Source organism: Melospiza melodia, chromosome 1, assembly GCF_035770615.1.
Source record: "Melospiza melodia melodia isolate bMelMel2 chromosome 1, bMelMel2.pri, whole genome shotgun sequence".
NCBI classification, from domain to species: Eukaryota; Metazoa; Chordata; class Aves; order Passeriformes; family Passerellidae; genus Melospiza; species Melospiza melodia.
The window spans coordinates 79,381,138-79,407,712 of record NC_086194.1 but is presented as its reverse complement, the minus strand read 5'-3'; the positions used below and the strand labels follow the sequence as shown (position 1 = coordinate 79,407,712).

The 26,575-nt window shown below is 35.7% G+C and overlaps 1 protein-coding gene across 5 annotated transcripts; it reads left to right on the top strand.

Moving 5' to 3' along the window:
- Nucleotides 1-15: 15 nt before the first annotated feature.
- Nucleotides 16-26,575, top strand: BRD9 (bromodomain containing 9). 5 transcript variants are annotated; one of them, XM_063159180.1, is made up of 18 exons: nucleotides 16-150; nucleotides 1,075-1,295; nucleotides 2,896-3,028; nucleotides 4,647-4,707; nucleotides 5,639-5,783; nucleotides 7,597-7,707; nucleotides 8,428-8,603; nucleotides 10,594-10,683; nucleotides 11,536-11,668; nucleotides 13,872-13,947; nucleotides 15,260-15,355; nucleotides 16,114-16,246; nucleotides 17,031-17,142; nucleotides 18,737-18,775; nucleotides 19,135-19,206; nucleotides 20,476-20,578; nucleotides 22,357-22,524; nucleotides 23,244-26,575. In XM_063159180.1, the coding sequence occupies exons 1-18, from the start codon at nucleotides 78-80 to the stop codon at nucleotides 23,342-23,344; spliced, it is 2,043 nt and encodes a 680-aa protein (XP_063015250.1). In that variant the 5' UTR covers nucleotides 16-77; the 3' UTR covers nucleotides 23,345-26,575. The 5 variants fall into 5 exon arrangements, with proteins under 5 accessions (XP_063015250.1, XP_063015230.1, XP_063015219.1 ...); XM_063159160.1 differs by lacking the exon at nucleotides 10,594-10,683 and having other exon boundaries at nucleotides 8,491-8,603; XM_063159149.1 differs by lacking the exon at nucleotides 10,594-10,683 and having other exon boundaries at nucleotides 8,488-8,603.

Below are 26,575 nucleotides of genomic sequence, written 5' to 3'. Positions count from 1 at the left end.
CACCCGGATCTTCCTCCGTGGCGAGCGGGGGGGCCGGCCGCCCTAGTGCTTCCGGCGGGGCCGGCTGCGGCTCCGCCATGGGGAAGAAACACAAGAAGCACAAAGCCGAGAAGGCAGAATGGCGCTCGACCTCCGCCACCGCCTACAGCGGTAAGGGCCGGGGGAGCCTCTTTGTACCCGGGACGCGCCCGTCCCTTCCCCCGGCGCGGCTGTCGGCGGGGCCCGGCGTCCCTGCGCGGGCTGGGGGGCCTGGGCAGAGCCCTCGCTTCAAGTGCCGGAGCTGCCGGTGGCGGGGGCGGCCCGAGGAACGCGGGGCGGGCGGTGCAGTGTGAGCCGGAGCGTCTCCGTGCTTACCACGGCCGCTCCTGAGGGGATCCGGTCGCCACGGTGCTTGAGTGATGCTTAATTTCACCTTGCTCTGCAAGGACTTTGCGACGGTTTTATGGGAGGCCGAAGAGCCGCTTTCTAATGTCTTAAAGGTTTGTGGAACATTACAACTCATGATGTGCAGAACAACTGTTTGTTAGCTTGGACTTATTAGCCTTGGCTTTTGTTTTTCTTTCCAAATGTATTGTGTATATTTTTGTTTTGCAGGGAATTCTTATAATCAGTAGTTCTAGAAGAAGTTTTGGAGCTGGGGGTGTTTATCCTGGAGAAAAGGAGGCTCGGGGGGACCTTGTCACTCTGCAGCTGCCTGAAAAGAGGGTGTAGCCAGGTGGGGGTCGGTCTGTTCTCCCAGGCCACCAGCCACAGGACCAGAGGACATGGCCTCAAGATGCGCTAGGGCAACTTCAGGATGGACATTGGGAAAGAATTTCTTTACAAAAAGGGTGATTATGTATTAGAATGGGGTGCCAGAGAGGTGCTGGAGTTTCTGTCCCTAGAGGTGCTTAGGAAAAGACTGAATGTGACAGTCAGTGCCATGGTCTAGTTGACTTGTAGTGTTTGGTTATAGATTGGACTTGATCTCAGTGGTCTTTTCTGACCTAATTGAGACTGATTCTGTAATTGCTGTGTGACTGATTCTGTAATTGCTCCCTGTGCATTTATTGATTTTTTTTTTTTTTTTTTTAGATTATGTGGACAAGCCTTTGGAAAAACCCTTAAAGCTGGTTCTTAAAGTTGGAGGCAGTGAAGTCACTGAACTCTCTGGGTCAGGGCATGACTCTAGTTACTACGATGATAGATCAGATCATGAGCGAGAACGACATAAAGAAAAGAAGAAAAAAAAGAAGAAAAAGTCAGAGAAGGAAAAAGAAAAGCATCTAGATGATGAGGAAAGAAGAAAGAGAAAAGTAAGCTGTGATTTTTAGAATTCAGGCACACCAGCATTCATGCTTGTTTATCAGGTCTAAAATCTGGTGCAGAACTTTGTTTGAATCACTGTTACAAGAAGCTTATTGTCTGGAGATAGCACTTCAGAAACATAGAAAACCCTTGTGTGTGAGTTGGTGTACTTCTGCTATATACAGGATACCTTTTGTGATGATTCTATGAACAAAGTAAAAGCTTCCTTCTTATAACTTTTTATTTTCCTTACTTACTTGCTTTGAATAAATGTTTCTGGTTTTCAGTTGGATCTTTTGTATTTTAGCCTGTTCACAAACATGTTTTGCTACTGTTTTAGGGATGGATATTTTCAGCTTTTCAATTCCAGGCTGTGTTTACATTTTGGAGATGTGCCAAGTTACTGGACATTGATATGTTTACTCAAAACAGCTTCTGAACTCTTGAGTACTGTGGTATATTGCATCATTAGCTCTTGGAATAATCTGTGTGCTGGCTTTGTGACTTTGTTAGTAGTTAGTAGGGTGGTCAACTTAGTTGTCTGTGTTGAGCATTGGGGAGTTTGTTTAAAATCAATAGTGAGGCATTGACAGCACAGTTACTTGTACAATTCAATTTTAAGAGTATTTCTATTGTGTAATAATGGTTCTCTGACCTTTCTGCTTTTTTAATTCTTTCCTGTCATGTAGTTTTACGTAATGTTCTTGTATGGCAGTTTTTTTTGGTGCTAATTTGTGTGTGTTTGTGGCTAACATCTATCAGTTCCAAGTAATACAAGCCTAACAAAAAAATCTTTTGGAAGTGACAGATCTCATAGGATCGTTCAGAAGCTCTTAAATACAGCACAGACAGTGCACAATTTTCTTAGTACAGATGTTTCAGGCTGGGACTTGAAATGTAGCAAAACCAGCTGTCCTTCATACAAGATTTTGCAGTATCAATTGCCTTTACTTTGTGGGATGGGGGTTGTTTGGATTTTTTTCACAGAACTTCATGATTAATACATTCAGAATAAGCTAATGGATCTTTAAGTAATCAAACCATAGTGTAAGGAAGGTTAATGAAAGTGTGCTTTTCTGTGCAAATGTGGATAATGGTTGTGGAATTTCAGGAATGACTTAGATGTTCCTTTGCTTTGAAACTCAGGAAGAGATCATTAATTGCCTCCACTGATTTTTATGGTTCTTTTGTTGGCTGAGTTGTCATATATTTTACTCATTTCTGTTTAATGTGACAAACAACAAAAATACATTGATGAGAGCGGAGCCACAGATTGATCTTTACTCAATAGTCAATTAACTTTGCTCTCTGGTGTAGCTTTTTATCATGCAGTTTTACATATGAATAGCTTCAGAATTTTTATTTTCAATAAACATGCAAGAATGATAGAACAATACTTTATCAAGTACAAAGTAGCAAAAGATGAACAGTTTTAATTGGAGAAGAAAATTGAAAAGGTGATAGTGAAAATATATGCAGTATTGTTTAAACTGTGTTATGACTTGGATATTGAATGAGTATTCCAAATTAAAAACATTGCTGTTTCTTGCCTTTTGATGTGTGGGATTGCACGTCCCTCTAAAATATGTCTTCTCTCTGTTGTCCTAGGAAGAGAAAAAGAGGAAAAGGGAGAAGGAACAGTGTGACACTGAAGGAGAAACTGATGACTTTGATCCTGGGAAAAAGGTGGAGGTTGAACCTCCTCCAGATCGTCCTGTTAGAGCATGCAGAACTCAGCCAGGTGAACAGTGTGAAAGATTAAATTATTTTGGTTCTTTTTAAAAGCACACAAAACAAAGCTTTTGTCAAAGATAAAATTTTCGTGAAGATTTACTGAAATATAGGAACTTGTTCCAACATCCAGAACTTTCTGCTCTCTGAAAAGTCAATATTCCTCTTGGTGCTTCCATGTTTTAGTAAGTTTGTTTTCAGGTCACTGATGTTGCCGAGGACATCTGTTTCTGGCCTCTGTTCCTTGGCAGGGTAAACCTCATTATGAAAGTGTTATTACACATAGTGCTCCCCTGATTCCTTCTCCTTAGCATTTACACCATAGTGATCAGAATGCCTGAAACTAAGTTTCATTTATTTCAAGGGAATAAACTCTCATGGAGACTTCTTAGGTGTTGTTTTTATCTTTTTTAGCTTTCTTACCTATGTGGAGCATCTCTATTCTCATGGAAAGGAAGTCCTATTTTTAATTTACAAATCTTCTCTAATTCTTATCACCAGCCAGAATATTTGTCAGTTGTGGGTGGCAACTTCTGCATGTTTGATCTTTTGAGATTTTGCCTTGCTTTTTCTTCAGTAGCCATTGCTTGATAATTAAAACTCAGCATTGCTCAGTGGAAACCTTTTCTTTAGAGAATTTTCAATTACATCGTGATCTCAGTTACACATAAGCCTGAAAATGGAAACTAGTAGCAAAAAATTGTGTCATTAGCAATATTGTGAGTCATGTCTTTGGAATACTGCCCTTTGACTAGTTAAGTAATCCCAAGGAATTTTATAATTGTGACCACACATTAAATTGAGGAATTGTGGTCGTCAGCTGTCAAGGTAACTGAAATTTTCAGATCAGAGTTTTATGTTTCTGGGTAGTCAGGAGCCTTAAAAACTGACAAGATAAAAACTATTCCCATTTTATTCTCTTTTAATCTGGTTGTGAAATGGTATTGGAAAGCATATAAATTACCTGACCCATTCTGTTTAAGAAATGTCTTTCCTCTATCAGGGAGAGTTGAATTTTCAATTCTTGATGCTTCATTAATGTTTCAAACGTCACTTAAAGCCAGTCTCTGAAGTAACAGGTCATTAACATGTAGTGTTTCTTGTGTGATCTGTACAGGAAGTGAAATTGCAGTTGTTCTCTCTCTTGCCAGTAAATCTGTGTCTGTTTGTCACTCTGTGATTGAAAGGCTTATAGAATTGCATGGAGTTCATGGTGAAACCATGAAAATTGCACAGCGAACATGTTGTAAGAATATGGATTTCCCAACTGCAGTATTTGAGCAACGAAGTTTCACTTTTTCTGCAGAAATATACAATGTAATTATTTTAATCTTATTAATACATATTCTTAGAGCTGCTAAATTTAGCACTACATCTGACTTAATGGGTACTAGGTTTTACTATGATAAGAAAAAACCTCAGAAAATGAAGGAAGAAGAAAAAGGTACTGTGTGCTTAGATATCTGATGTGCTTCTGCTTTGAAATCCATGTTCATACATTCAGCTTCAGATCAGTACAAGCTGTACTTGTAGTGAGATTTTCTCTCTGGTACTTATATTTTTAAATAAAAAAATATCTGCATATGTGGTTTCATTGCACTTATCTGGGTTTTCATCTCAAAATGCAGCTGAAAATGAGAGCACACCAATCCAGCAATTACTGGAACACTTCCTTCGCCAGCTTCAAAGGTAGTAAATGTTTTCATATCTTCAACTGTGTAGGCTGTCTCTGGTGCATATTTGTATGTGTTACCTGGCAACTTCATATCCTGGTTTTCTGTTTGAAAGTAGTGCCTGGTGACTAACTGTAAGAGATTTGTTAACCTTTGCAACCATGTCAGACCTGGTTGTTTTTAAAGATAAGTTGAGGACAATTATTACCAAGTTTGCAATTCTAACATTGTGCAGGGAAATAAGTGTTTTGGGCAAATTATACATTGCCATTATAAATTTATTAAATATTAATTACTTGGTTTAGAGATTAAAAGCCAGTTATAATTCTACATTACTTTAAAAGATTGGACTGTTTTAGTTAAATTTTATTTTATTCAGTGTCCACTGTCAGATACAAAGCAAATTTAGACCTGGTTACATGATAATCTTCTAAATTGGGAGAGGCTTTTTATTTTATTGTTTTCTCTTAAACCTGCACCTCATGATTAAAAAAAAATTCCTTTTTTATTTTGTAGCAATAAGCTGAATTTGGAACCAGTTAAAAAAATCAAACTTATTTATTTTTAGAGGACCTTATGAACAAGAAGAATTGAGCTTTTTCCGCAAGAAGCCAAAAGACGAAGTTGGAATGTAGAGACATGGAAAAAATACAAGAATTAATTAAGAAATACGTGAACTAGCTTGAATTGACCATTTGATTATTGAATTGAATTGAAAGACATTTTTAATGAAAATTTTCAAGAATTACTTTTTAAAATAAGTCTACATATGTGAAATTACAATGCTCTCCTTTATCAGGAAATTTTTCAAGCATGGATCTATTTTATGAGAATGTTTTTACTTGTTTTTGGTTTTTTAGTAGTACTGTTGTGTTATTAATGTGATGCAAAAGCAAGGATTGTTTTGTTGCCTGCTGTAAATTTAAATTTATTGTTTTTATTTTTAGGAAAGATCCTCATGGGTTTTTTGCTTTTCCAGTCACGGATGCCATTGCTCCTGGGTATTCCATGATAATAAAACACCCTATGGATTTTGGTACAATGAAGGAAAAAATTGCAGCAAATGAATACAAATCAGTCACTGAATTCAAGGTGAATGAATAAAGATTTAGATATTTCACAGCTAGTAAGAAACTGAACATTCTTTTTAACTGCAGAAGCCTTTGTTACATTAATCAATGCTCATTTTTTTCAGAACTGAGCACTTTTGTATATTCAGTGTGTTACAAATAATCTGTCATATTCTACTACAATCTTCTATAAATTACTATGGAAACCAAGAAGATCTTCTAAAGTTCTGTGGAATTTAGTTTTTTGCTAAACTTTGACAGGAGTAAGATTATCACCAAGACTTAAACCACTGAGCTTTTTTTTTTTCCTTTTTTTAATCTAGACCTTGTTAGATTGATTTAAATGTAATTTGGACCTGTCTGCAAGAAACCTGTGGATATACTGGAGCATCTTGTATATGACTAAAGAGCAATTACATATTTTTTATCTTTAATGATTCTGGTTTTTATATAACTTCATTTGAAATTGTCTTCTGGCAGAAACTTACTTGGCAAGTTTATTTGCAGCATAACTTAGTTATTAATCGTATTTTTTTTTCTGAAATAATTTATTAGATGCATCATGGTTTCACAGACAGTGCAGTAAGAAATTTTTTCATAGAATTGGTTCCTCCTGAAGGAGAGGAGTTTTCTTTAACTTATTTGTGAAGGTCATGAATTATTAGCAGCTTTTGGAATTGCGTTTTCCTAGACTGATGTTGATATGATGGTAGCCTCAGCAAGAGAGCATTGGCTTGTTTCTCAGGGTTAATCTCTTTTTTTGAAAGGTTCGGCAAGGTGAGCAAAGAATGGTTTACATTTCTTACAGATGCTTTGACAAAGATTATTACCCTGTTTTGTTTAATATGCTATAGAGATTTATAGAAAGCTCTGTAACTGTTAAGTAACAGGCAAGGTTGTAGTATTGAAACTGGTGGGATAGAAACCTAAAAAAAAAGAAAATGGCAGTATTTTTTAGACTGACTTTTTTTTTTTTTTCTTCAAGGACTTAACTTTTATCACTCCCCTGACTACCAGCAGAAGCTTTCTTAAAAATCTGCCCATGTTAGAGCAAAAAAGGAATTGGACTCCCTTTCTGGATACATGAGGGTACCTAATTACACAGAACTACAGAGCCATAACCTTAAAACAGAAATGAAGTTTCTAGGTTTTTAACCTCTGAAACAAAGTCTGCTCAAAAGGTTACCTGTCTGATATAACTAGCTGAGGCTAGTCACAAGACAATAAATAATCTAAGAGTAGAGTCTGAAAGCACTCTGTCCTGCATTTAAAAGAGGGGCAATTTCTGCAGAACACTCATTCGTTTTGCTTCAGTAAAAAAAGGGTCTGCTTCAAAGTTGGGCAAGCAAAAGACTGGCTGTTTCTGCAGCACTTGAAAGGCCATCACTGGCAGTGTAGCTTACATGCACTTCTTTGTCTGCTTCTTGGGCCATAGTTTGCTCGTCCATGTCACCCTCTCAATTTCTGTCTTTTTCAAGGTTTTGATAATTGAAGGCAGAGGGCTTGTAGTGCTGTAAAAAGTCACCTTGGTAGCTCGGTCTAGTGTTTGGTCCATTTAGTCCATTTGGTCCACTTGGTTAAAGAGAAGATGTTATGTTTGGCATCAGGAAAGAGAGTGGTTTTTAAAACCAAAAGCCTATTGCAAAGGAAACTGAGCATCTTGAAGAGGTAGAAGAGGCTCAAACCTTTGCAGTTCTGCTTTTGGTTTGTGTTTATGAGCCTGCTCCTAGAATATTGCTGTGTTCTTCAAAGAGCTGCCAAGATGGAGTGATATCTTCCAGTCATTTAACCAAGGACCTGAAATGTTTACAGTTCTTTTGTCTTGTATTTTACAGGCTGATTTTAAACTGATGTGTGATAATGCAATGACTTACAACAGACCAGATACTGTTTACTACAAGCTAGCCAAGAAGATACTGCACACAGGCTTTAAGATGATGAGCAAAGTAAGAGACCAATTAAAAACAAAAAGCAGAAACTTTGGGGTTTTTTATGTTACCATACTTAAAAGGGACAAAGTAACAATGGTAAATGTTTCATCCATCTGTGATGAATTATAGCAGTGCCAGTTAGTGCTGCTATATTTAAGGGCTTGATGGCATTTTTGTTATAACCCAGTAACTTTTACTTATCTTAAGTCTGTAAGAGCTTATTTCAGTGGAAGCAGTTAGAATCCACATATGTGCAACTCTATCGAAAAATCCTACTTTGGGCTGAAACTTTTGGAAGCAAGATCTCATTTAAGTTTTATCTTTGTGTAAACAAAAAGGCGTTACTTTTTTGAAGGTGTTGGGGAGTTTTCAGCTAATACTTTTTACTTAGATACAGTTGTTGGCTTGTCAAATGAAGGATTTTTTGTGAGCTGCTCTGTGTGTGCACAAATGTGTGTGTGTGCATGTGTTACAGTGATGGTAAGTTTTGTGTAAAATAGTTGTTTTTGCATATGCAGTTTGTTTGTTTGTTTGTCTGTTTCTCTCTTGATAGTTGGGCTGCAGAAATTCTGATGCCATGCTACCATGACCAAATCATGTTGCATCGCCATTGGAAACGAGATTAAGAACAAAATAAGGCCATGGCCATTCCCATCCCATCCCATCCCATTATCATAGCATCTTGGCTATGAGGGAAAGGTTAAGTCCCTGCCGCTCTGTCCTTTCTGATTCTAGGAACGGCTGTTAGCTTTGAAGCGCAGCATGTCGTTTATGCAGGACATGGATTTTTCTCAGCAGGCAGCTCTTTTGGGCGATGAGGACATAGCAGTTGAAGAACCTGTTCCTGAAGTTGTTCCTGTACAAGCAGAGACTACCAAGAAATCCAAAAAGCAAAATAAAGAAGTTATTAGGTAAAGGTTTTAATGGGCATGCTTAGTGGTTTGTTGCAGCTTTTGTAGCATTACACAGCAGGAAAGAACTGAGGGGAAGAAACTCAGCATTTTTCCTTGAGGTCCATAGGATAAGTGGGCAATTTTATTGTATTTTATTTGTTTATTTATAGAACCTGTTTAATAACCCAGTGATTCCTAACTTGAAGCAGACAATTCAAAAGATGACTGCATATTCTTTCAAACAGTTAAAATTAATATCTATAGAGATGTTTTCATTCTTCTTTGTATCTGTATTAAATAATGAATGGTTTCTTGTCATGATGGTTTAAAATGTTATTTTGGGTATAGCTACAAATACCTTTTGCATTTTGTTCCTTTTTTTCCCTTTCCTAAAGTAGTCTCATCAAAATGTAAGAGGTTCTTCCCAGGAGGGCAAAGTGGCCCCAGATCAGTGAGTGATTTTATTTAACTTTAACCTTGTCTGGCAGGTTATGAAAGTACAGGAGATTATTTCTGGAGCAGATGATAACATATCCCCAGTGAAATCTTACTTAACTTAGTGGTAAAATACATTGCTAGTGCAATAGTAATCCTCCAGCTAATAGGTACCTCCATGTTACAAATTCATATTTTTATAACTAAAATCTAATGCTAATAATATAATTTTTTTAATCCCAATTTCATAAATTTATTTTATGAGATTTTAGCAGAAACCATGATATACAAGCAACTTATCTTATTCGGTGTTCTTGCATAGGCATCCAAAGATAGACTGAATTTAAATTGTAAAGCATTATATCAGTTGGAATTTTATGGGAAAAAATATTGCAACACAGCACCACTAGTCATGTTGTAAATAATCTGATCCTGTAGATATGTTCTGCAGGTTTCTTTTTAAATCCTCAAAGTAACAAAAGTGAAATATACCTTGTTTCATTTTTTTTTTTAAAGTGAGCTTTACAGTTCTCATCAGCCACTTTTCATTTTTTACACTTCCAGCATTTTTGTACTCCTTATTGCTAATGGAAGAAGTGGTATTCTGATTTAGGGGTTTTTTGGAAATAGAAGACTGCAACATGGATCTTCAAAAATAATTTTCAACAGTAATTATCTGTGGTGGAAGCTATTCTGATTATAACATACAGAAACTAATCTCTTCCTGTATCATAGAGAATTGAGAAGGTATAATTTCTCCTTTGTTTAATGGATTGTGGATAGAATTCAACTGAAAGCACCTTTCAAAGTCTTGAGGGGTAGGTGCTTTGGTTTTTGGTTGTTCCTGTTTTTTTAGAAGACAAAATAATTTGGTTTGTGTGGTGTCCAGCACTAATTCTTGCATAAACTCTACCACAAAAGTAACTTTGTCCTTTGTCACAGAACAAGAAATTGAGACTGCCACCTACATTAACATACATCCTGGTACCAGTTTATCAGCAATCACATGAAGTATAAATCTACTTTTCTGTTCCTCTCAGTATCTGTGTAACTTTAGTAGTTGAAATTAGTTTTTTTCTAAGTAACATGAACTTTTAAATACTTGTATTTTTGCATCTGTGGGATTTATACTGTGTTTTTTGATGAAGAATAAGACCTTGAGAGGGGAAAATCAAACCTAATAGCAGATATTTTTGCTTTCATATTTATGGTTACAAACAGAGGAGTTGAAGTCGATGTTTACAAAGTGTTAAAGCAGCTTAGACCTCTATATAGAGGAAAAAGTGACTTGATCACTTGAACATCCTAATGTTTAAATAGTTTTTGAAAATTTTTTTTAGGATGTTACAATCTTCTGAACATTCTCTCAAAATTCTTGTCCTTTAAGTATTCTGTAGTGTGTGATAGAAAGTGTGAGTTGTTGAGGAGTTTCCTGCTGTGTACACCCTTTCTTAAAGTTTCAATGAAACAAAATAGTATAAGACATTTGTCTCATAATAGTGTGATCCTGTGATCTTTTTATTGTCTTTAATAGCAAAACTTACTTGTGTATCAGATCTGGATCTCTATACAGAGAGAAATTCTTAGCTAAGCAAATGGAAGAAGATAACCCAGGAGAGAGAAATGGATTTGGTGTGAGGAGATGCTCTACCCAGTACCTAAGGTGTTTGGCCCTAGTGTCTAATGTCCATATAATGCCCTGAAATACTTTGATTTACAACATTTATTTTATATATAAAATATAATGAAGACTGCCATATTCTATGATATCTTCACACTTCTTTTTATGATACTGCCTTTTCCTGATTTTATGTGATAGCTATGTCCTGTTCCATCCTTGGGTATGCTTATTTGCTACGACTTTATTGGTTTGGAGCTCTAATGAAAAGGGATCTACTGAAAGATAAATTCTGTAATTTCAGTTACAAGCAGTTTTGTGATTGATACAGATTAGGAATGCTCTAACTGCCGATACTGAAAACATAGGAATTAAAGGATTCCCTTTTAGACTGGGAGTTTGGTCCTACTTCTGAAGGCAGCTATATGACGTAATCATCATAAATGCAGCCTGTTGGGTTTTTTCTCTGATAAGCAGCAGTTTCTATCTCTCATTACATAATTTATTTTCTGCATCTTCCTGTTTGTAATTTTTGAAAATAGTGTATACGTGCATGTGGGAGACTAAGGATACATACAGCATTCACCTTGTATAATTGCCAGTTTTACTCCCAATCTCTGTTTTGTGCTTCATTTTATACTTCATTTTCATCAGGATACAGAAACAATTACATTTTTGAAGTCATTAGTTTGGTAGTTCACAGCTTTTGCTGCAAAACTTCATAATATGATTGTAATGATTGTATGATTATAATGATTATAATTCCACTTAAGTGCTGAGGTAGACTGACGCTGGGAGAAGAGTGGGACTGATTGCTGTATTAAGCAAGGCCAGAATTCAGCCCTTTGTTTTGTTTTAGCTTTTAATTGCTGCAGCTCCTCTTCTTCTCTTTTTTAGCTGCATTTTTGAACCTGAGGGGAATGCATGCAGCCTGACAGACAGCACTGCTGAAGAACATGTCCTGGCACTAGTGGAACATGCAGCAGATGAAGCTCGGGATAGGATCAATCGATATCTACCCAACAGCAAGGTCTATGGCAGTTTGCAGTTCCAGTTTGTGCCTGACTCTTGAATGTTTTGTTTCACATTAGGAAACAGGCTTTACTGTTAGGCTGCCTGGGACTGGAGCATCTGGGATGTGTGTTCTGTGTGGTGTACTGATACTGCTGTTGTCTATCTTTAGTTGCCACTGAAAGCCACTGTAGGGGGTCCTAAGTCAATCTCAGGTTCTCTCTTTGGAAGTTCACTTACAGGAAGCAGTGAAATGTTCCATCTTGAATTGCAGCCCTTAGCACTGTCAGTGATTAAAATAACATCACACTTCTCTTATTGTTGCAACCTCAGAAAAAGCAAACTACGGCGTAGGTTGAAGAACTATTAGGATTCCCCTTCTCTCCCCTCCCTTCCCCCTCCAGTAATTAACATACTTTTAGTGTTAAATTACTGTTTTTAATGAGGAGAGTTTGTAAAGTCTTGTAGTTTTGTATTTACAAACAGTAGCTGTCAGCTGTAGCATGAGTACCAAATACAAAGATCTTTCATTGGGTAGGTTTAGATAGCAAGTTTTACAGTCCTGAATGTGATGCTGATGTTATTCCATGTATTTGGGTTTTGTGCTCTTCCAAGGACAAGCTTGGTGGTGCTGTTGGTGCCGTTTTCTCGGAAGGATCAATTTTTTTAGCTCTGGGTTTTTTAGCTCTGTGATGATAGTGGTGGATTCTGTCATTTCCTTGTGCTAGGATTGGAGTGAATGCTCCAGGCATTCGCTACAGATCTGTGCTGAGATACCTTTTCTCTCTTTCCCTTGAATTTTATGGAGACTTATTCCCACCTTTTCTCCCATTTCTCATCTGTCACTCTAGTGGTCACTGCAGTCGAGAAATGAATCAGGATGTGTCCACATCTGCATTTTCCACCTCTTTAAAAAACTATTGCAGAAGAAACTTTACTTTGAAGCAGAAGTGATGTTGTGTCTTCAAACTTAAATGTCCATTTCTTGGGCAGTGGCCCTGATTATGCAGTCAGTTTAGGCTCAACTGGATTATGAAATAAAACTGCAAGGAGTAGTGGGTGGAGGCTTAGTTTCAAATGTATTTCTGTTTCTTTGGATGATGAGAAGACTTGTTAGAATTGAAGTCTATTTGAAACCTCCAAAGTAGAGTGGCTTTTAAAATCCCTTCAAAGCAATACCATTGAGTGATGCAGTCAGTTTTGCCCTGTTCAAGGAAGTTTCTGAAGGTGTGCAGCTCTTAGTTGCTAAGGCTGTTAAGTCAGCTTGGCAGCCCCACTGCATGTCCCACTGAATCTCAGTAACCCTGGCATGTTCTTGGAATTCAGCTCTTGTTAACTTTTGCCATCACTTGAAGATGTTGTTCATTCTCTTTCCAGCATCTCTCACCTCTGTTTTTATTGTATGCCAGTATTAGCTTTGGCCTCCTGTACGGAGAGAGTTTTAAACTTTTTCAGATGGAGGGGGATAGAAACCAAAATAGGAGAGATTTATTGTTCATTTCCTCAGAAGTATTTACTAATATTTTTGTAGCGAGAGAACAGATTTAATTTTCCCTTTATATTGAGAGGTTACAATGTTTTTTTTCTCAATTCATGTGTAGTTAGTTTCTGACATTAGCTTTGCTTGTTGCATCAGATCTGGCTCTAACTTTATAGACCCTGCTGTGCTCTGTTGTCTTTCACATCTGTCTTCAGCATTGTGCTTGTCTGCTTCAGTAGGTCTGTCACAGCACTTCTTCCTCTTGAAGAATTTGGTAGTGTGTTAATAAAAGTACTTCTAATTAGAGAAAGTTGTGGGTGAGACATGAAAACAAGCAGTTCAGTCTATATTTGAAAATAAGCAGTGACTTTGTGGATAGGAGTTACAGATCTGCTTCTAAAAAGAATGTGTGTTCTGGACTTTGCAGTCAAAAAGGCTGGCTCCGTGCTAATGACAATGGAATTGGGTTTGTCTTGTGTGTAGACTTTAGATCTGACTTAGAAAGATGAATAGGACATTGTATATATGATGTATTAGCTTCTCCTAAATCTGTTCTGAAGTACTGGCTGAGTGGTGTAAAATAGTTGTGGCCCAAGGTTCTCTGTATGAAAAAGGGAATACCAAAGTGCAATGCAATACAGCTATAAATGCTTTTTATAGTTCTCTCTGTAAATGGGCAGCTCCTTCTTTGAGTGTGAACAGTTTTGAATGATTCCTCCTGTATCTCTGGTTCTGTCCACAGATTGGTTATCTGAAAAAAAATGGAGATGGAACTTTATTGTTTAGTGTAGTAAATTCATCTGATCCAGAAGCAGAAGGTAAAAGCCACAGTCTTTGAAGCAAACATTTCTAGTCTTAAACTAGAGATTTTGAAGTCTTAACTGTAGATACAGATCCTGCAGATCCTAATATAGATGAGTTTTTAAATTGTTTTTATTTTTCAAAAAATTTCATTCTTTTCATTATTTCCCAAGCCATTTCCCCAAACACCCCAAAGGTGTTTCTGTTTGCCTTCCCTATTTTCACACTTCAGATGCTTTCTTTTACTGATGCCAATAGTGAGAAGATAAAATAATACCTCCTTATAAGCACTTACACATTCGTACAACTTTACAAAGAACTCGGAAGACAAGCTTTTACTGTAAGAACACTGTAGTGTAAATACCTAATGACAAAAAGTGAATGAAGATGGTGCAATTCTATGTAAATGTGCAATGCACAGATGCAAATATAGAATAATCTTTTCCCTCTTTATTACCTTATTTCAATCATTAGCTAAATTTCAGTTTTAAGTTTATGAGATTTTGCTCAATTTTTTTTCTTTAGTTCCTTGATATTTTCTTTTTTGTTCTTGTTCTGTTACTATTATGGTATTTATATTGTTTTATGCTTTCCCTTTGCTTTAATTTCCAGCTTAAGATGCAGAAGTATTGAAAATTTGTAATGAATAAAATGCCATAGTTTTTTGAATCATCATGTTGATTTAGCACTTCCTTCTCTGCACCTTTTAAGATTAGAATTTTTTTACAGCTTTCCTCTTGTTTCACTGATGAATATATAAATCCTTTTGACTAATCACATTGAGAGATGCAAGCCTGCTAAATTCTTTTTCATCGGGTAGTAAATTTTTCTGGAATTTTTCTGAGCATTTTGGCTGCTCTCATGCTTATTACCTATTTCTAAAAAAAAGAAAAGTGATTTAATGCCTCTGAAATTATGCCACTGACAATTTAAAGTGTGATGGTAATGAATTTCTATAAACAAACAACCACTTAGTCAACATAAGAGACTGCAAGAGACTGCTTTTATCACTTCAGTAATATCTGGATATGGAAGGTTTGTGAATTGGCTACTAAAATAATCACAGATGCTACTGTATACTTTAAAAGTGAAATAAGTTATTAAGAAATAACTTAAGCCATAGATCTTGTGAATATGACATGGAAGCATATTTATAGGTTGAAAATTTAAATGGAGAACCTGAATTACAGTACCTACCCTTAATGTACAGTTTAAAAAACATTAAGTCTTTATGTTAATTACAGCTCTAAAATAGCAAATTCTAATTACTTGTCATAAATTGTAAACACAAAATGCTTTTCTAAGCCTTCTTTTAAATCAAATTATTAGAGGAAGAAACTCACCCAGTGGATCTGAGTTCACTGTCAAGCAAATTATTACCTGGCTTCACTACACTGGGCTTCAAAGATGAACGAAGAAATAAAGGTAATTACCAAAGACCATGTTTTAACTTTGTGTTTATTAAATATTCAAGCAATTACTTGATATAAAATAATTTTGGTATATACCTGTTTATATTATGAAAGTTTGCTTAGTTATAAAATAATATATAATAATTCCATTAACAGCAGAATGTGGCTTTTATTAAATTGAATATTTTGCTTATTAAACATAATTTAATTAGCAGTTTATGTATTAATATTTTACTGTAGTGTTATAGCCACACTAGAAGATTTCCAATAATGGTAGTCCGTTTCCTCTGGGGGAAATAATTTTTCTGTAGTAATTGCACTTACGGTTGAAAAACAACTTCCAGTCATTTGCATTTTTGCAACATTTGACAAAGGTTTTGCAGGCTGTGGATTTTTTTTTTCCTGATGTTATTGACAGTTTTTAATAGTTTCTAATCTGCTGTCCAGAAACTGACTGGCAACCAACATGTAGATGCACACAAAATGTAGAAATTCAGAAGGAATGTGGCCGTGAACCTTTTTCTTCTCAGAATGGGGTGGATAACTTAATTCTTGATTTTTCAGTAGTATAAGTATGTTTGTTTATATGGTTAAAATAGTGCTGATTCTAGAGTCTGGAAGTGTCCTTGAGACACTGCTCTTGCTTTCAGTTGGAATAAAAAGTACATGGCACTTTCTGTATCTGTTTCAGAAAATACAATCTTTGTTTTTTTCCCCCAAGTCATCTTTGACACTTGTGCTAATAATTTGTTATGTCTTTTACCTGTATAGTAACCTTTCTTACCAGTGCCAATACAGCACCTTCTTTGCAAAACAACTCTGTATTTCATGATCTGAAACCAGATGAGATAGAGCTTCTATACTCCGCATATGGTGATGAAACTGGGATCCAGTGTGCCTTAAGGTAAGGTCTTCTTTATTAGGAAGGCAACCTTCTCATAGCAATTTTTTGCAAAGAAATTTAAACTAGATCTCAACTAACAGCCTCCAAATCCTGAATTTTTTTCTAGAACGTATTGTTAAAATAAATCACTATAAAATTTGAAGCTAGGCTTTCATCCTTCTGGGCTTGGGGTTTTTTTTTGGTTGGTTGTTTACTTTTGGATTTTTGGAGGTGGGGAAAGTTTTGGGGGGTTTTCCCATTTGGCCTTTTAAGCTATTCTATTTTATTGCAAAGTTGTTATGGATCTTGTTATTAGGGTCTTCAACCACAGTATATTATAGGTTGCCACAGATTTAGTGTTAGTAAGCAGTAAGTAATTTTAAAAGGCAAGTAATACATTTCAGTGGCTTTAAAACAATTATGTTTTTCAATGAGTTTCAAAAGATTTAATGCTACTTGAAAAGAAAAATGCCATTTAACATTAAATTGTTGATCTTGGAGGGAAAGAAATAATCTCAAGCTTTTTATCTTTTGTTTTTTAACCCACTACCCTACCATCTATGATAGTTCAAGACAAAATTTGCTGGTACTTGTTAAAAACAAGTTGTAAACCTACTTTGCTATTAAAGTAAAAGAAACAGCTATATGTCCTGGCCACCTTAATTGCTTTCCTGAAGAAGCATAAAAGAATTAAAGGAAAAAGAAAATGTAGGTGTAACTCAGTGTATTTGGGAAAACATTTTAAGTTGAAGTAGTTTTTATGAAAGTAAGTGTTTTCTCTAATGCTTATCTCCATTCCTGCTAGCTTACAAGAATTTGTGAAGGATGCTGGAAGTTATAGCAAGAAAATAGTTGATGATCTTCTGGACCAGATCACTAGTGGTGACCATTCCAAAACTATTTATCAGCTAAAGCAGGTGTGTCCTGGGTGTACTGAAGTGTCACAAATTCATCATAATAAGAATGAACCTATTGGCTTTTTAATACTGTGTGAGATGCTTTGTTTTCCACTGCCAATTTAAGCAGTGCAAGCCTAGCTTTTCAAGCAACTATAAACCAAATTAGAGAACTGAATTAATTAGAGACTGAAGGAGGAATCCTTTCCTCTGGCTAGGTCAGTTCTCCAATGTGGTTCACTATGTGACTGTAGAAAGGAGGAGACAGGAGATGCAGCATAGCAGGGTCCAACCAACTGGATGGAGTTTGGGCAGCCTTGTCACTTGATGTCATGACTTACATACAGACTTCTGAGTTACATTGCAATCCTTTTGTTAAAGTTTTGGGTTTTTTCTTAATTGAAAAGCAAAATATATTTCTCATGGAAGGATTAGTTATTTGGAACATGGAAGTAAAGTTAAAAAACAGAATAATTACCACTGTACCCTCCAGAGCTAAATTTTACATTCATGTAGTGTGTCTACAGGGAAAGCTTTTAACTTATTTCCAAAAGCACTTTCCTGGAGAGATGCATACTAAGATTGGAGAAGAGAGTTTTCTCAGAAATGTGTATGGTTCTAGTGAGACTGTTTGCATTCCCAAGTCAAAATAAGCTAAAAAACTGCAAATTTTCTGACGATAAATTTCATGTTATCTTCACTTTGAAAGGCAGTTGTAGTTTGAAATAATTGTCTGCTATTTAAAATGCTGACACTGAAAGACTGAAGAATAAAGAAAGGGAGGCAGGGTGAGAAGATGGAAAGTGCTTAGGCTTCTTGATGTGGTGGAAATGAAATTATGCTACATTTTTGCCAACTTAGAAGTGGAGTAGGGTGGGTGGTGTTTGGAAATAAGGAGACAATGGAATGAAAACCACTGATGATTGTTTAGAATTTTCTGGGTGTTTTTTCCCTATGGAAAATGATGGTACATATAACAGGAAGAAATGGAAAGGATTAGTTCGAAAAGTTAAAACCCAATATTCTGAATACTTTTTTACATATAGAAATGTGTGTATGCAACATAGTCAACTTAGCATTAAAATAAAATATTTTTTTACCGTGTTTTTTATGAATGTTGTTCCAGGTGAGAATTTCTGAGGACCTTCCAATGGTCAATGGCTATTTACACTTGGAAATGCTGTTTAGTTGAGACATATATGGATATACACTGATTTTACACAATTACATGTGTTTCAGTGATCATATACATGGTGTTCTATACTTGAGCATTTTGTACTGCTGCATTTGAGTAAGAATTAGTATCTCTGGAAGTACAGCTTTGAATGATTTGTGATCAGAAGTTACTGAAGTAATGACAAAGATACTGCATTTGAATATAAAGTTTATGAGCAGAAGAAATAGTATAAGGGGACTCAAAGATCAGTTAAAATGAATAATATTAAAATATTTAAGAACAGAAACTGTTGCATTCTAATTATGTTACAGATATGTGAAAAAGTTAGCTATCTCTAGCCTCCTGTTGTGTGTGGTTTGAATATACTTGAGATGGTACAAGAAAGATGTCTTTCTCATGTGTTCAATATAAGCAGTTATTGGTATTCTTTCATTCCAGAGGCGAAACATTCCAGTAAAACCACTGGATGAAGTTAAAGTAAGTTATGGTAATACTTTGTTTGTTTGGGGGTTTTAACAGGGAAAAGCGTTTTGGCGTTTAAAGTAGAGAAAGTTACTCAGCTCTCTGAGCTTGCAACATTCCAATTCTTTATTTTATTTAATGTGCCTCTGTTCTATATGGTGATACAGAAAAGAATGATAAGTGGAGGATATGAGAAAGGAGAGGCTTTAGCTTATTCCTGGAGAGGCTGTCCTGGTTAGTTACAAATTGTTGGCATGACTGTATATGATGGCCCACGACCTCATTGTGGAAAACAGTAAATTACACAAACATTCTCAGGGAACATCCTTAGTAAAAATAAGCTATGAAATCTAAAGTATTTCTTTGTTATTTAGGTTCTGCCAGTTCTTATAAAAGAAGAACACAAGTTGCGCAGTACCTGTCTGGATTCTTCCAAACAGATTATGGTAAAATGGCTTGGGGGTAGGGGAGGGAAACAACAGGGGAAAAAACAGAAACAAAAAAGTAGTATTGAGACATTATTTCATTTCAGTGCACAATCTGAGGTTGAATATTAAAATTACATTATGTGGAATAAGGTTGCAGTACTGAAAAGAATTATCTGATATTCAGTCTGTTTTCATTTGTGGCTTTAATGTTCTTCAGCTTATTTCAGCATGCATAACTAAGTCTCAGAGGCAGAAAGATCACATAGAAATCTGAAAAAGATACTTGATCTGCTGATCAATATTTGAGGTTCAGCCTGCTGTAAAATTGGAAAAAATCCCATTAATATTAATCGGTTTTAGCATATCCATGGAAAATGTCTATTAAAAAGTATGGGTAAATAACCATATCTTATGCTTTGCAGGTACTAATAAAATCTTTCTTTAAGTGGTACTGGTTTTATCTTGCAAATTATTTGTGATAACAGGAGATATGCACTACATTCCATGCAATTCACGTAAAAATTATATGGATAACATTATAGTAACTAAAAAAAAAATCATAGTTTTATAAATATTCCTTATGTTTTGTGGAAAGGTGTGAATTTCTCTAGAAGGTGACTGGTTAAGTTATTTGATGTATGTGCTAGGTTTCATTTTCATATTTCTAAAAGATAATATCTGATAATATGTTTACCTGAGTGTCTCAATTCTCCTGCTGGATCAGGCATCCTCAAAGATTTCCCTTAGAATAGGTTGTGAAGCTTAGTAACTCTGATTTCTTCCTTTGTCCATTACATTAACAATATTGAAATGGGTGTGGAAAGAAGGAGAATTGCAAAGTTTAGGCTGTATTTCATTATCCATATGTATAGGAAAAATACTAGAGCGACCAGTTCCAGCTGATACTGTCAAGAAGGAGGCCCACTGTACAAAAAGTTTCAATAAATCCAATGTTCACATATGGGGAAGATGAGGGATACTAGTAATACTTCCACCTGCTAGGGTTCTACCATGAGACATGGATGAGTTGAGTGTGTAATTGAATTTCAGCAGTCCTGGGTCATGAGATAAAAGACTTGGACTACTGTGCACATCCCTGGCCATTCATGTCCAGGAATCTTTTTGAGCTGTCTCTGAATTTCAGGTTAGCCACGATGGCTATGGATACTCCAGTTTCAGATGTTGAAATAACACTTCAGAGAGAATGGATTTGTGCATTAAACTTTATGAAGTTAACATCACAGCTTGTCACTCTTGCTAATCTTTCTGTTTCTTGAATTTTAATAGGTTGGAGAATCTGCTGGAGACAGTAACACTTCTGACTTGGACTTTCTCTCCATGAAGCCGTATTCAGATGTATCTCTTGATATTTCTATTTTAAGTTCGTTAGGTAAATATCTAAATATACAAGACATCAGTTATGGTTTAGTTGTACCATTTAGAGAAAATGACAGGATTTGCTAAGATTTAAAAAAGGGTTTGAGAAGTAGTTATAAATATACATTTAACTGTGGTAAAAGTCCAGGGCTAATAAATGAAACCTTGTTCTGTTTTTCCTTTGAGACAATCCATGTGTTATACAAGCTAACTTTTCCTGTACACTGAAGAAAACAGTATTTGTACCTCGCTATTTTGATAGCTTTGCTTGTATTTCTTGTAATATAAATTTTAAGAATCAGTGTGAAGCTTTCACTCAGAAATTATGTTGCTTCATATAATGTCTTTTAAAATTTGAGAAATAGGTAAGTAAGTTTAGGTAAGTTTAAAATTTGAGAATTAGTTAAGTATGTGAAACCCAATCATATTGCTACACTGAACATCCCAAAACAAAAGTGGGAAGAAACTTCTGGCACTGGATAGACTTTATCTTCAGTTGTGTGAAAGAATTTGGATACTGTTTCAAATACATGCCTTTGATAGTTATCCTGTAAGTACCAAGACAAGTATTGTTACCATTTCTGCAGGCAGCTGAGTTAGTCAAATGTCCTCAAAAATGTCATCCAAGCAAATAACTTGCTTATGTTTTACGGTACTTTTAGTTCTGAATGTGAAAGAGGCCAAGCTATGTTTTATAAAACACAACAAAACGAATTGAAGGCTTAAAGGGAAAAAAGATTTCTACAGATTTCTCACATAGGTGCAGTTTGAAAAGCAATTGTAAGTTCTGATTATGCTGTCTCACTCTAATTTTATTGCAGTTCAGTAAAAAATGAATAAATATCCATTTTATAGATAATGTTTAGACATATCAGTCTTATTATAAATTTCATGCACCACTGAAAGCTGCTTATATTTTCTTCTTTGGCCTTTCTGTAAATAATCATAATGCTAGATTAGTTGGCTTCCAGAGTGAGTTTATGAAATTACTTCTTATCATAATTCCTGCAAAATTAGCATTTAAGAAAGAGAAAGGAAGGAGTTTATCTTCCTGTTTAAAGTTGAGGGAATTTTTTTTTAGGTCTTCATAAGAAAGAATAGCATATATTGGCACATACATGAGTTTTTTCCAATTTCACAATTTCATTTGACTTACTAAAAATCAGTGTCACTGGAGAAGATACTGTTCTTAGAATCTTCTGTGGTGCAGATATCTTTGCCTCCATAGTTTTCATGTTCTGTTTTAACTGTATTTTGAGTTAGATATTTAGATTATCTGCTTGCTGAATCTGTTTTGCTACAAACTAAGTGTGTTATTTACTGTGAGGGTGGTGAGGCACTTACACAGATGTGTCAGTTGTGGGTTCCCTGTTCCTGGAAGTGCTCAAGGTCAGGTTGGATGGGGCTTTGAGCAACCTGGGCTGGTGAAAGGTATCTCTGCCCATGGCAGGGGGGTTGGAATGAGATGGCCTTTAAGGTCCCTTCCAACCCAGGCCAGTCTGTCCATATCTGGTATTTTACAGCTAAGGGAGACAAATTAAGATCTTACAGTTGTTTAGGTACTGGTAGTCAGTTCAGTTTCAGCCATTTCCTTGTGACACTTTCCTTCATCTTCCAATCCTGCACAGGTCTGCAGCTGTTGCTTTTTAGAAGTGCGAGGAAAAATGCAAGATTGAGGTCATTTGGGTATAGACAATGCTTGTGTTAAGTTTAGAACGTTTTTATAGTGACTTGGTAATTCATGGGTCAATTTACATGTGCTAATTATGGGTTTTGGTTGGTGGCTCTTAGGAAAAGTGAAGAAGGAGCTTGATCATGATGATAACCATCTACATCTAGATGAAACAACAAAACTGCTTCAGGACCTTCATGAAGCTCAGGCTGACAGAGTGGGATCCCGGCCATCGTCCAATTTGAGCTCCCTTTCCAATACCTCTGAAAGAGACCAACATCATCTTGGTAAAGTTAGCTGTGTCACAGAAGTTCCAGTACTTGTGCTCTATTTGGAATTGGTTTAAACTCAGACAGTAATAGACAAATCTTTGTGGGAAACTACTCTGATAAAACAGTGTGCTGACTGATCATGTTTTAATTTTTAAATATGCCTGGCAGAGATAACTAACAAGACATACTTTGAACCTCCAGAACTAAGGCCCCTAATTGTAATTTCCTATTTTTTTTATTAGATGTGATTAAATAATTGCTGTAAGTGCTTTTATTTGATGCAGTCAGTTACACTAAGGTGTATATAATGATTGTTTTACTTCAGCATAGTTGTGTTCAGCAAGTAACAAATAGGATTCTACAACAGCATTTCATTGTCAACTGTAAAATTCAGTGATAAGATGGGATAATAGCTAACATACTGCTCAACAATTTAGTGCCATTTCTGAGAAGGTAGAAGATGTTGTATGCATGATACTCGGTTGCATTTTGTATAATTAACTCAGAGTAATCAACTCAGAGTAATAGCATAATGATTACTATTCCAAAAATTATCTAAATTACTAAGAACCTTGTGATTTCTTTTTCATAATCTCCTGTTTAAATATTATTTAGATATCTTACTTTAAAAGTCTTAAAGGAAAACGTGAAATAACCATCCTGTTTATATGTTTAAATATCTCTTAATTTTTTCTGTACTTTTAAAGTTTTGATTTTTTTCCCACATTCAACAGGAAGCCCCTCTCATCTGAGTGTTGGAGAACAACAAGACATGGTTCACGATCCGTATGAATTTCTTCAGTCTCCAGAAGCCTCAAATGCTACTAGTAACTAATCTGACATGTACTATATTTATTTTGTATTTTAATTGTATTATGTTTTTATAAAGTTTTTGTCCATGACAGAAACTGCATTTTTGTCCTCTTTTCAATGAGGATTGCTGTATATTATCATGTATACAGGATTAAACAAGCAAACATATAAAAACCCCAACCCCAAACTAATTAGTGCATCATGTTGTTAGCAATATACCAAGAACTGCTTTCATTTTGTTTGTTAAAGGAGAGTGTTATTTACTGATGTGTGAATCTTGACTGAAAAGCAGCAAATAATGTGTTAGAAAAATTTATATTTTATAGACACTGAAAAGTGATAATTTTCCCAGAATCATGACAACAGTCATTAAATGTTTGCAGTACAATTATCACCGAGTTCTGTAGATAATTGTTCTGTTATCTACTGTTCAGGCTAAGACCTGAACATCTCCAAGGAAGAAAAAAAAGAACTGCATTAATTAGGATCATTATTGTGTTTTCCATCTCCAAATGCTCATAATCTGTAGAAATTGTTTGAAACATTTCCCCATATTTTAAAATCTTTTTTTAATCACTGCAGAGAGCATTTATTTTCAGAGTAACAGTATTTGATAGTTCCAGTAGAATGCTCATTTACAAAACTTCTACCCTGGATTTGAAAAATATGTATGTTTTTGTGATCCCTTGTATCTTGAAGCACAAAGAAAAGATAATACTTGTAATTTTAATATGATGTGTATATCTCATAGGGTGAAAAAAATACTGGATAAGGTGTGCTTTTCAGTAATTCCAAAATAAAACTTTTATAATACATCAGTGCTGAAATTGAGGGGTTTTGTACTATTGCTATTTGCAAGCAGACAAATGTTATGAATTTACATTATTTTGTAAATATTAATAAAAATAGAAAAGCAGTTTTGATGTACAGCACATCTGTTGTCCTTGCCAGGGAGAAGTTTGCTTCCTTATACTTAGTCTGGAATACTAATGAGTTTTGGGTTGAATTCATGGGCTGCTTCAAAAGATTAATTTCATCATGCCACATGGAGCTATAAACAAAAAAACCCAGTTTTGGTAACCTCCTCAGTTTTTAGGAACCATTAAGGAAGTCAGATAACTGGTAGTAAAGTCTTGATAAATTCTAATTGGAAGATTGTTTCATTCCAAGGGGGAGTGCTGAAGAAAGAACAGTGTGAGGTTTTTCTGTCTGGGAGTTGTTAGGAATGTGTGTGGCACTGTGCTTGGGCTCCTTTGCCGCTCCTGCATTCTGACACATCATGACTGTGGGTTCTTGGAAGTGACATGGACGTTCTGCCGCCCTGGCAGTGTTGTTGGCGAGGATTTGCATGGGCATACAGCCTTGTGTGGGTTTGCAGCTTCCCAAAACTATTTCAATTGAAAAGTATCTTTAAATCTAACATGCATTTGATCTCTAGTAAATCTCTGATTTCTCATACAGTAAATATAAATTGATTCCTGTAATGGACTCTAAATTATCGTTAGAGTTGGTGAGGAAATCTGTATTGAAACACTTGCTGTTGAATTGCCTGCCTTAGCTCTTGAATAAAATTCCAACAGGAGTATGTTAAAAAATACCCCTCTAGAAGAATGTGCTGGTTTGTTCTGGTTTTTGTTTGAACTGCAGTGTTTACTACTGAAAACTGAAATAATGTGCAGTATCTAATTTGATACCTTCACCTTGGATTCAGGCAGAATGCATTCAAACTCTGTGAAATTCTGTAGATCAGTCTTTATGGGCTCCATGAGCTGGTTGTATGAAAGGCTGGATTTTGTTTGCATCATTACTGTACCAGAGAGCACTTTGTGCCTGAGGGAGGTTTGCTTATTTATTCAGCCTATCTCGGCCTTAAGCAGTGTTAGTTATGCACAGCAATCTCCAACTGCTGTTCCACGGGTGCTGGACAATCCCTTCACTAGGCTTACTGCCTGCATTCCCCAGGGAAAAAATGCTTTTAGGACAAAACTTCTTCCTAGAAGCAAATATAAATGCTTTTGCTGAGGTGCCTTCTCAAAAGTGGCATTGACTTGTGACCTGTTTGCTGAATGTACTGAGACACGTGATTAGGCTCACTAAGTGCCACAAGAAAAGCTTTCATGTTTCTTTGAGAAATCTCGTTCTTCTAAATTTTGTAGAAAAATTGTACTCTTGAGTTTGCAGTCTCTGGTAAAAAATGCTAAAATGTTAAAGTAAGTGGTTGAAGTAATGTCTTTCAGTTACTTGTTTGTCACAGTGCATTTTTACTGATTCTTGTGCTAAAAAGAGAATCTCTTGCTCCTCTTCGTTGTTGCTGTATGTGCCTATGCTGGTACCAGTGGTACACTGTTGCATCTTCCAAATGATTCTGGTTTATTTGCAAAAAAAGCCTTAAGAAGAAATTTGCCTGTCCTTTCCTTACTTAATTGAAGGGTAAAAAATTCCCTAGGTCTTATTTGTTCTTGTCTCTGCGGGTGGTAAGTTCATATACACAGAAAAGATTTGAACTAACAAGTAAAGGCCTCTAATCTTATGGTTTTATTTAAATACTAAGAATTTTAAAAATTTTATTTAGTTCTGTGAGTTTATATAACATACATCATTATTTATTTGATCCAAGATAAACCATTCCTTTCTAGTGTGTTTGATAGCTATTTTCTGTTTGGTTCATTTGGGAGATGACTGTGTCCATGGCACTCTGTTCAAATCTGTTATACATGACATGTAACATCTTCTAGCTAGGTGGCACCATATGTCAATAAACTTTGTGAGTTCCCATTGGTTGGAATATGCTACCATTGAAATAGAGGGGAAATTCCTAGGGTGTTTGGTAAAATCAACTCAGGGTTTCTATAAAAAAATTGAGAAAATTAAATGCATTTTTTCAGTTTTTCCCTCTAATAACTGCTGTATGAAAAAGTGTATTGCGCTAAGGATGTAAGCAATGCTAAGAGAAATCTTAGATCTGTTCTTCCACAACATAGAAATATATCAAAGAAAATGTAAAATGGTCTAAATAACTGTGATTTTTTCTTTTCTCTTTTGTATGTCTATCATCAAACTCATGTTTTAGCACAGTCACCACAGTGGCAGCAAAGGGAATGTTGAGACTGTATTGCATACATAGCAAACATCTTTGTAAACAAAAATTTGGCATGGAGCAACATTATTCCACTCTGAGATACACAAGTACAGGGACAGAATGTACCTGTAAATATTAGGTAAAAAATAAAAATAAAAAAACTTTCTGTTGTTC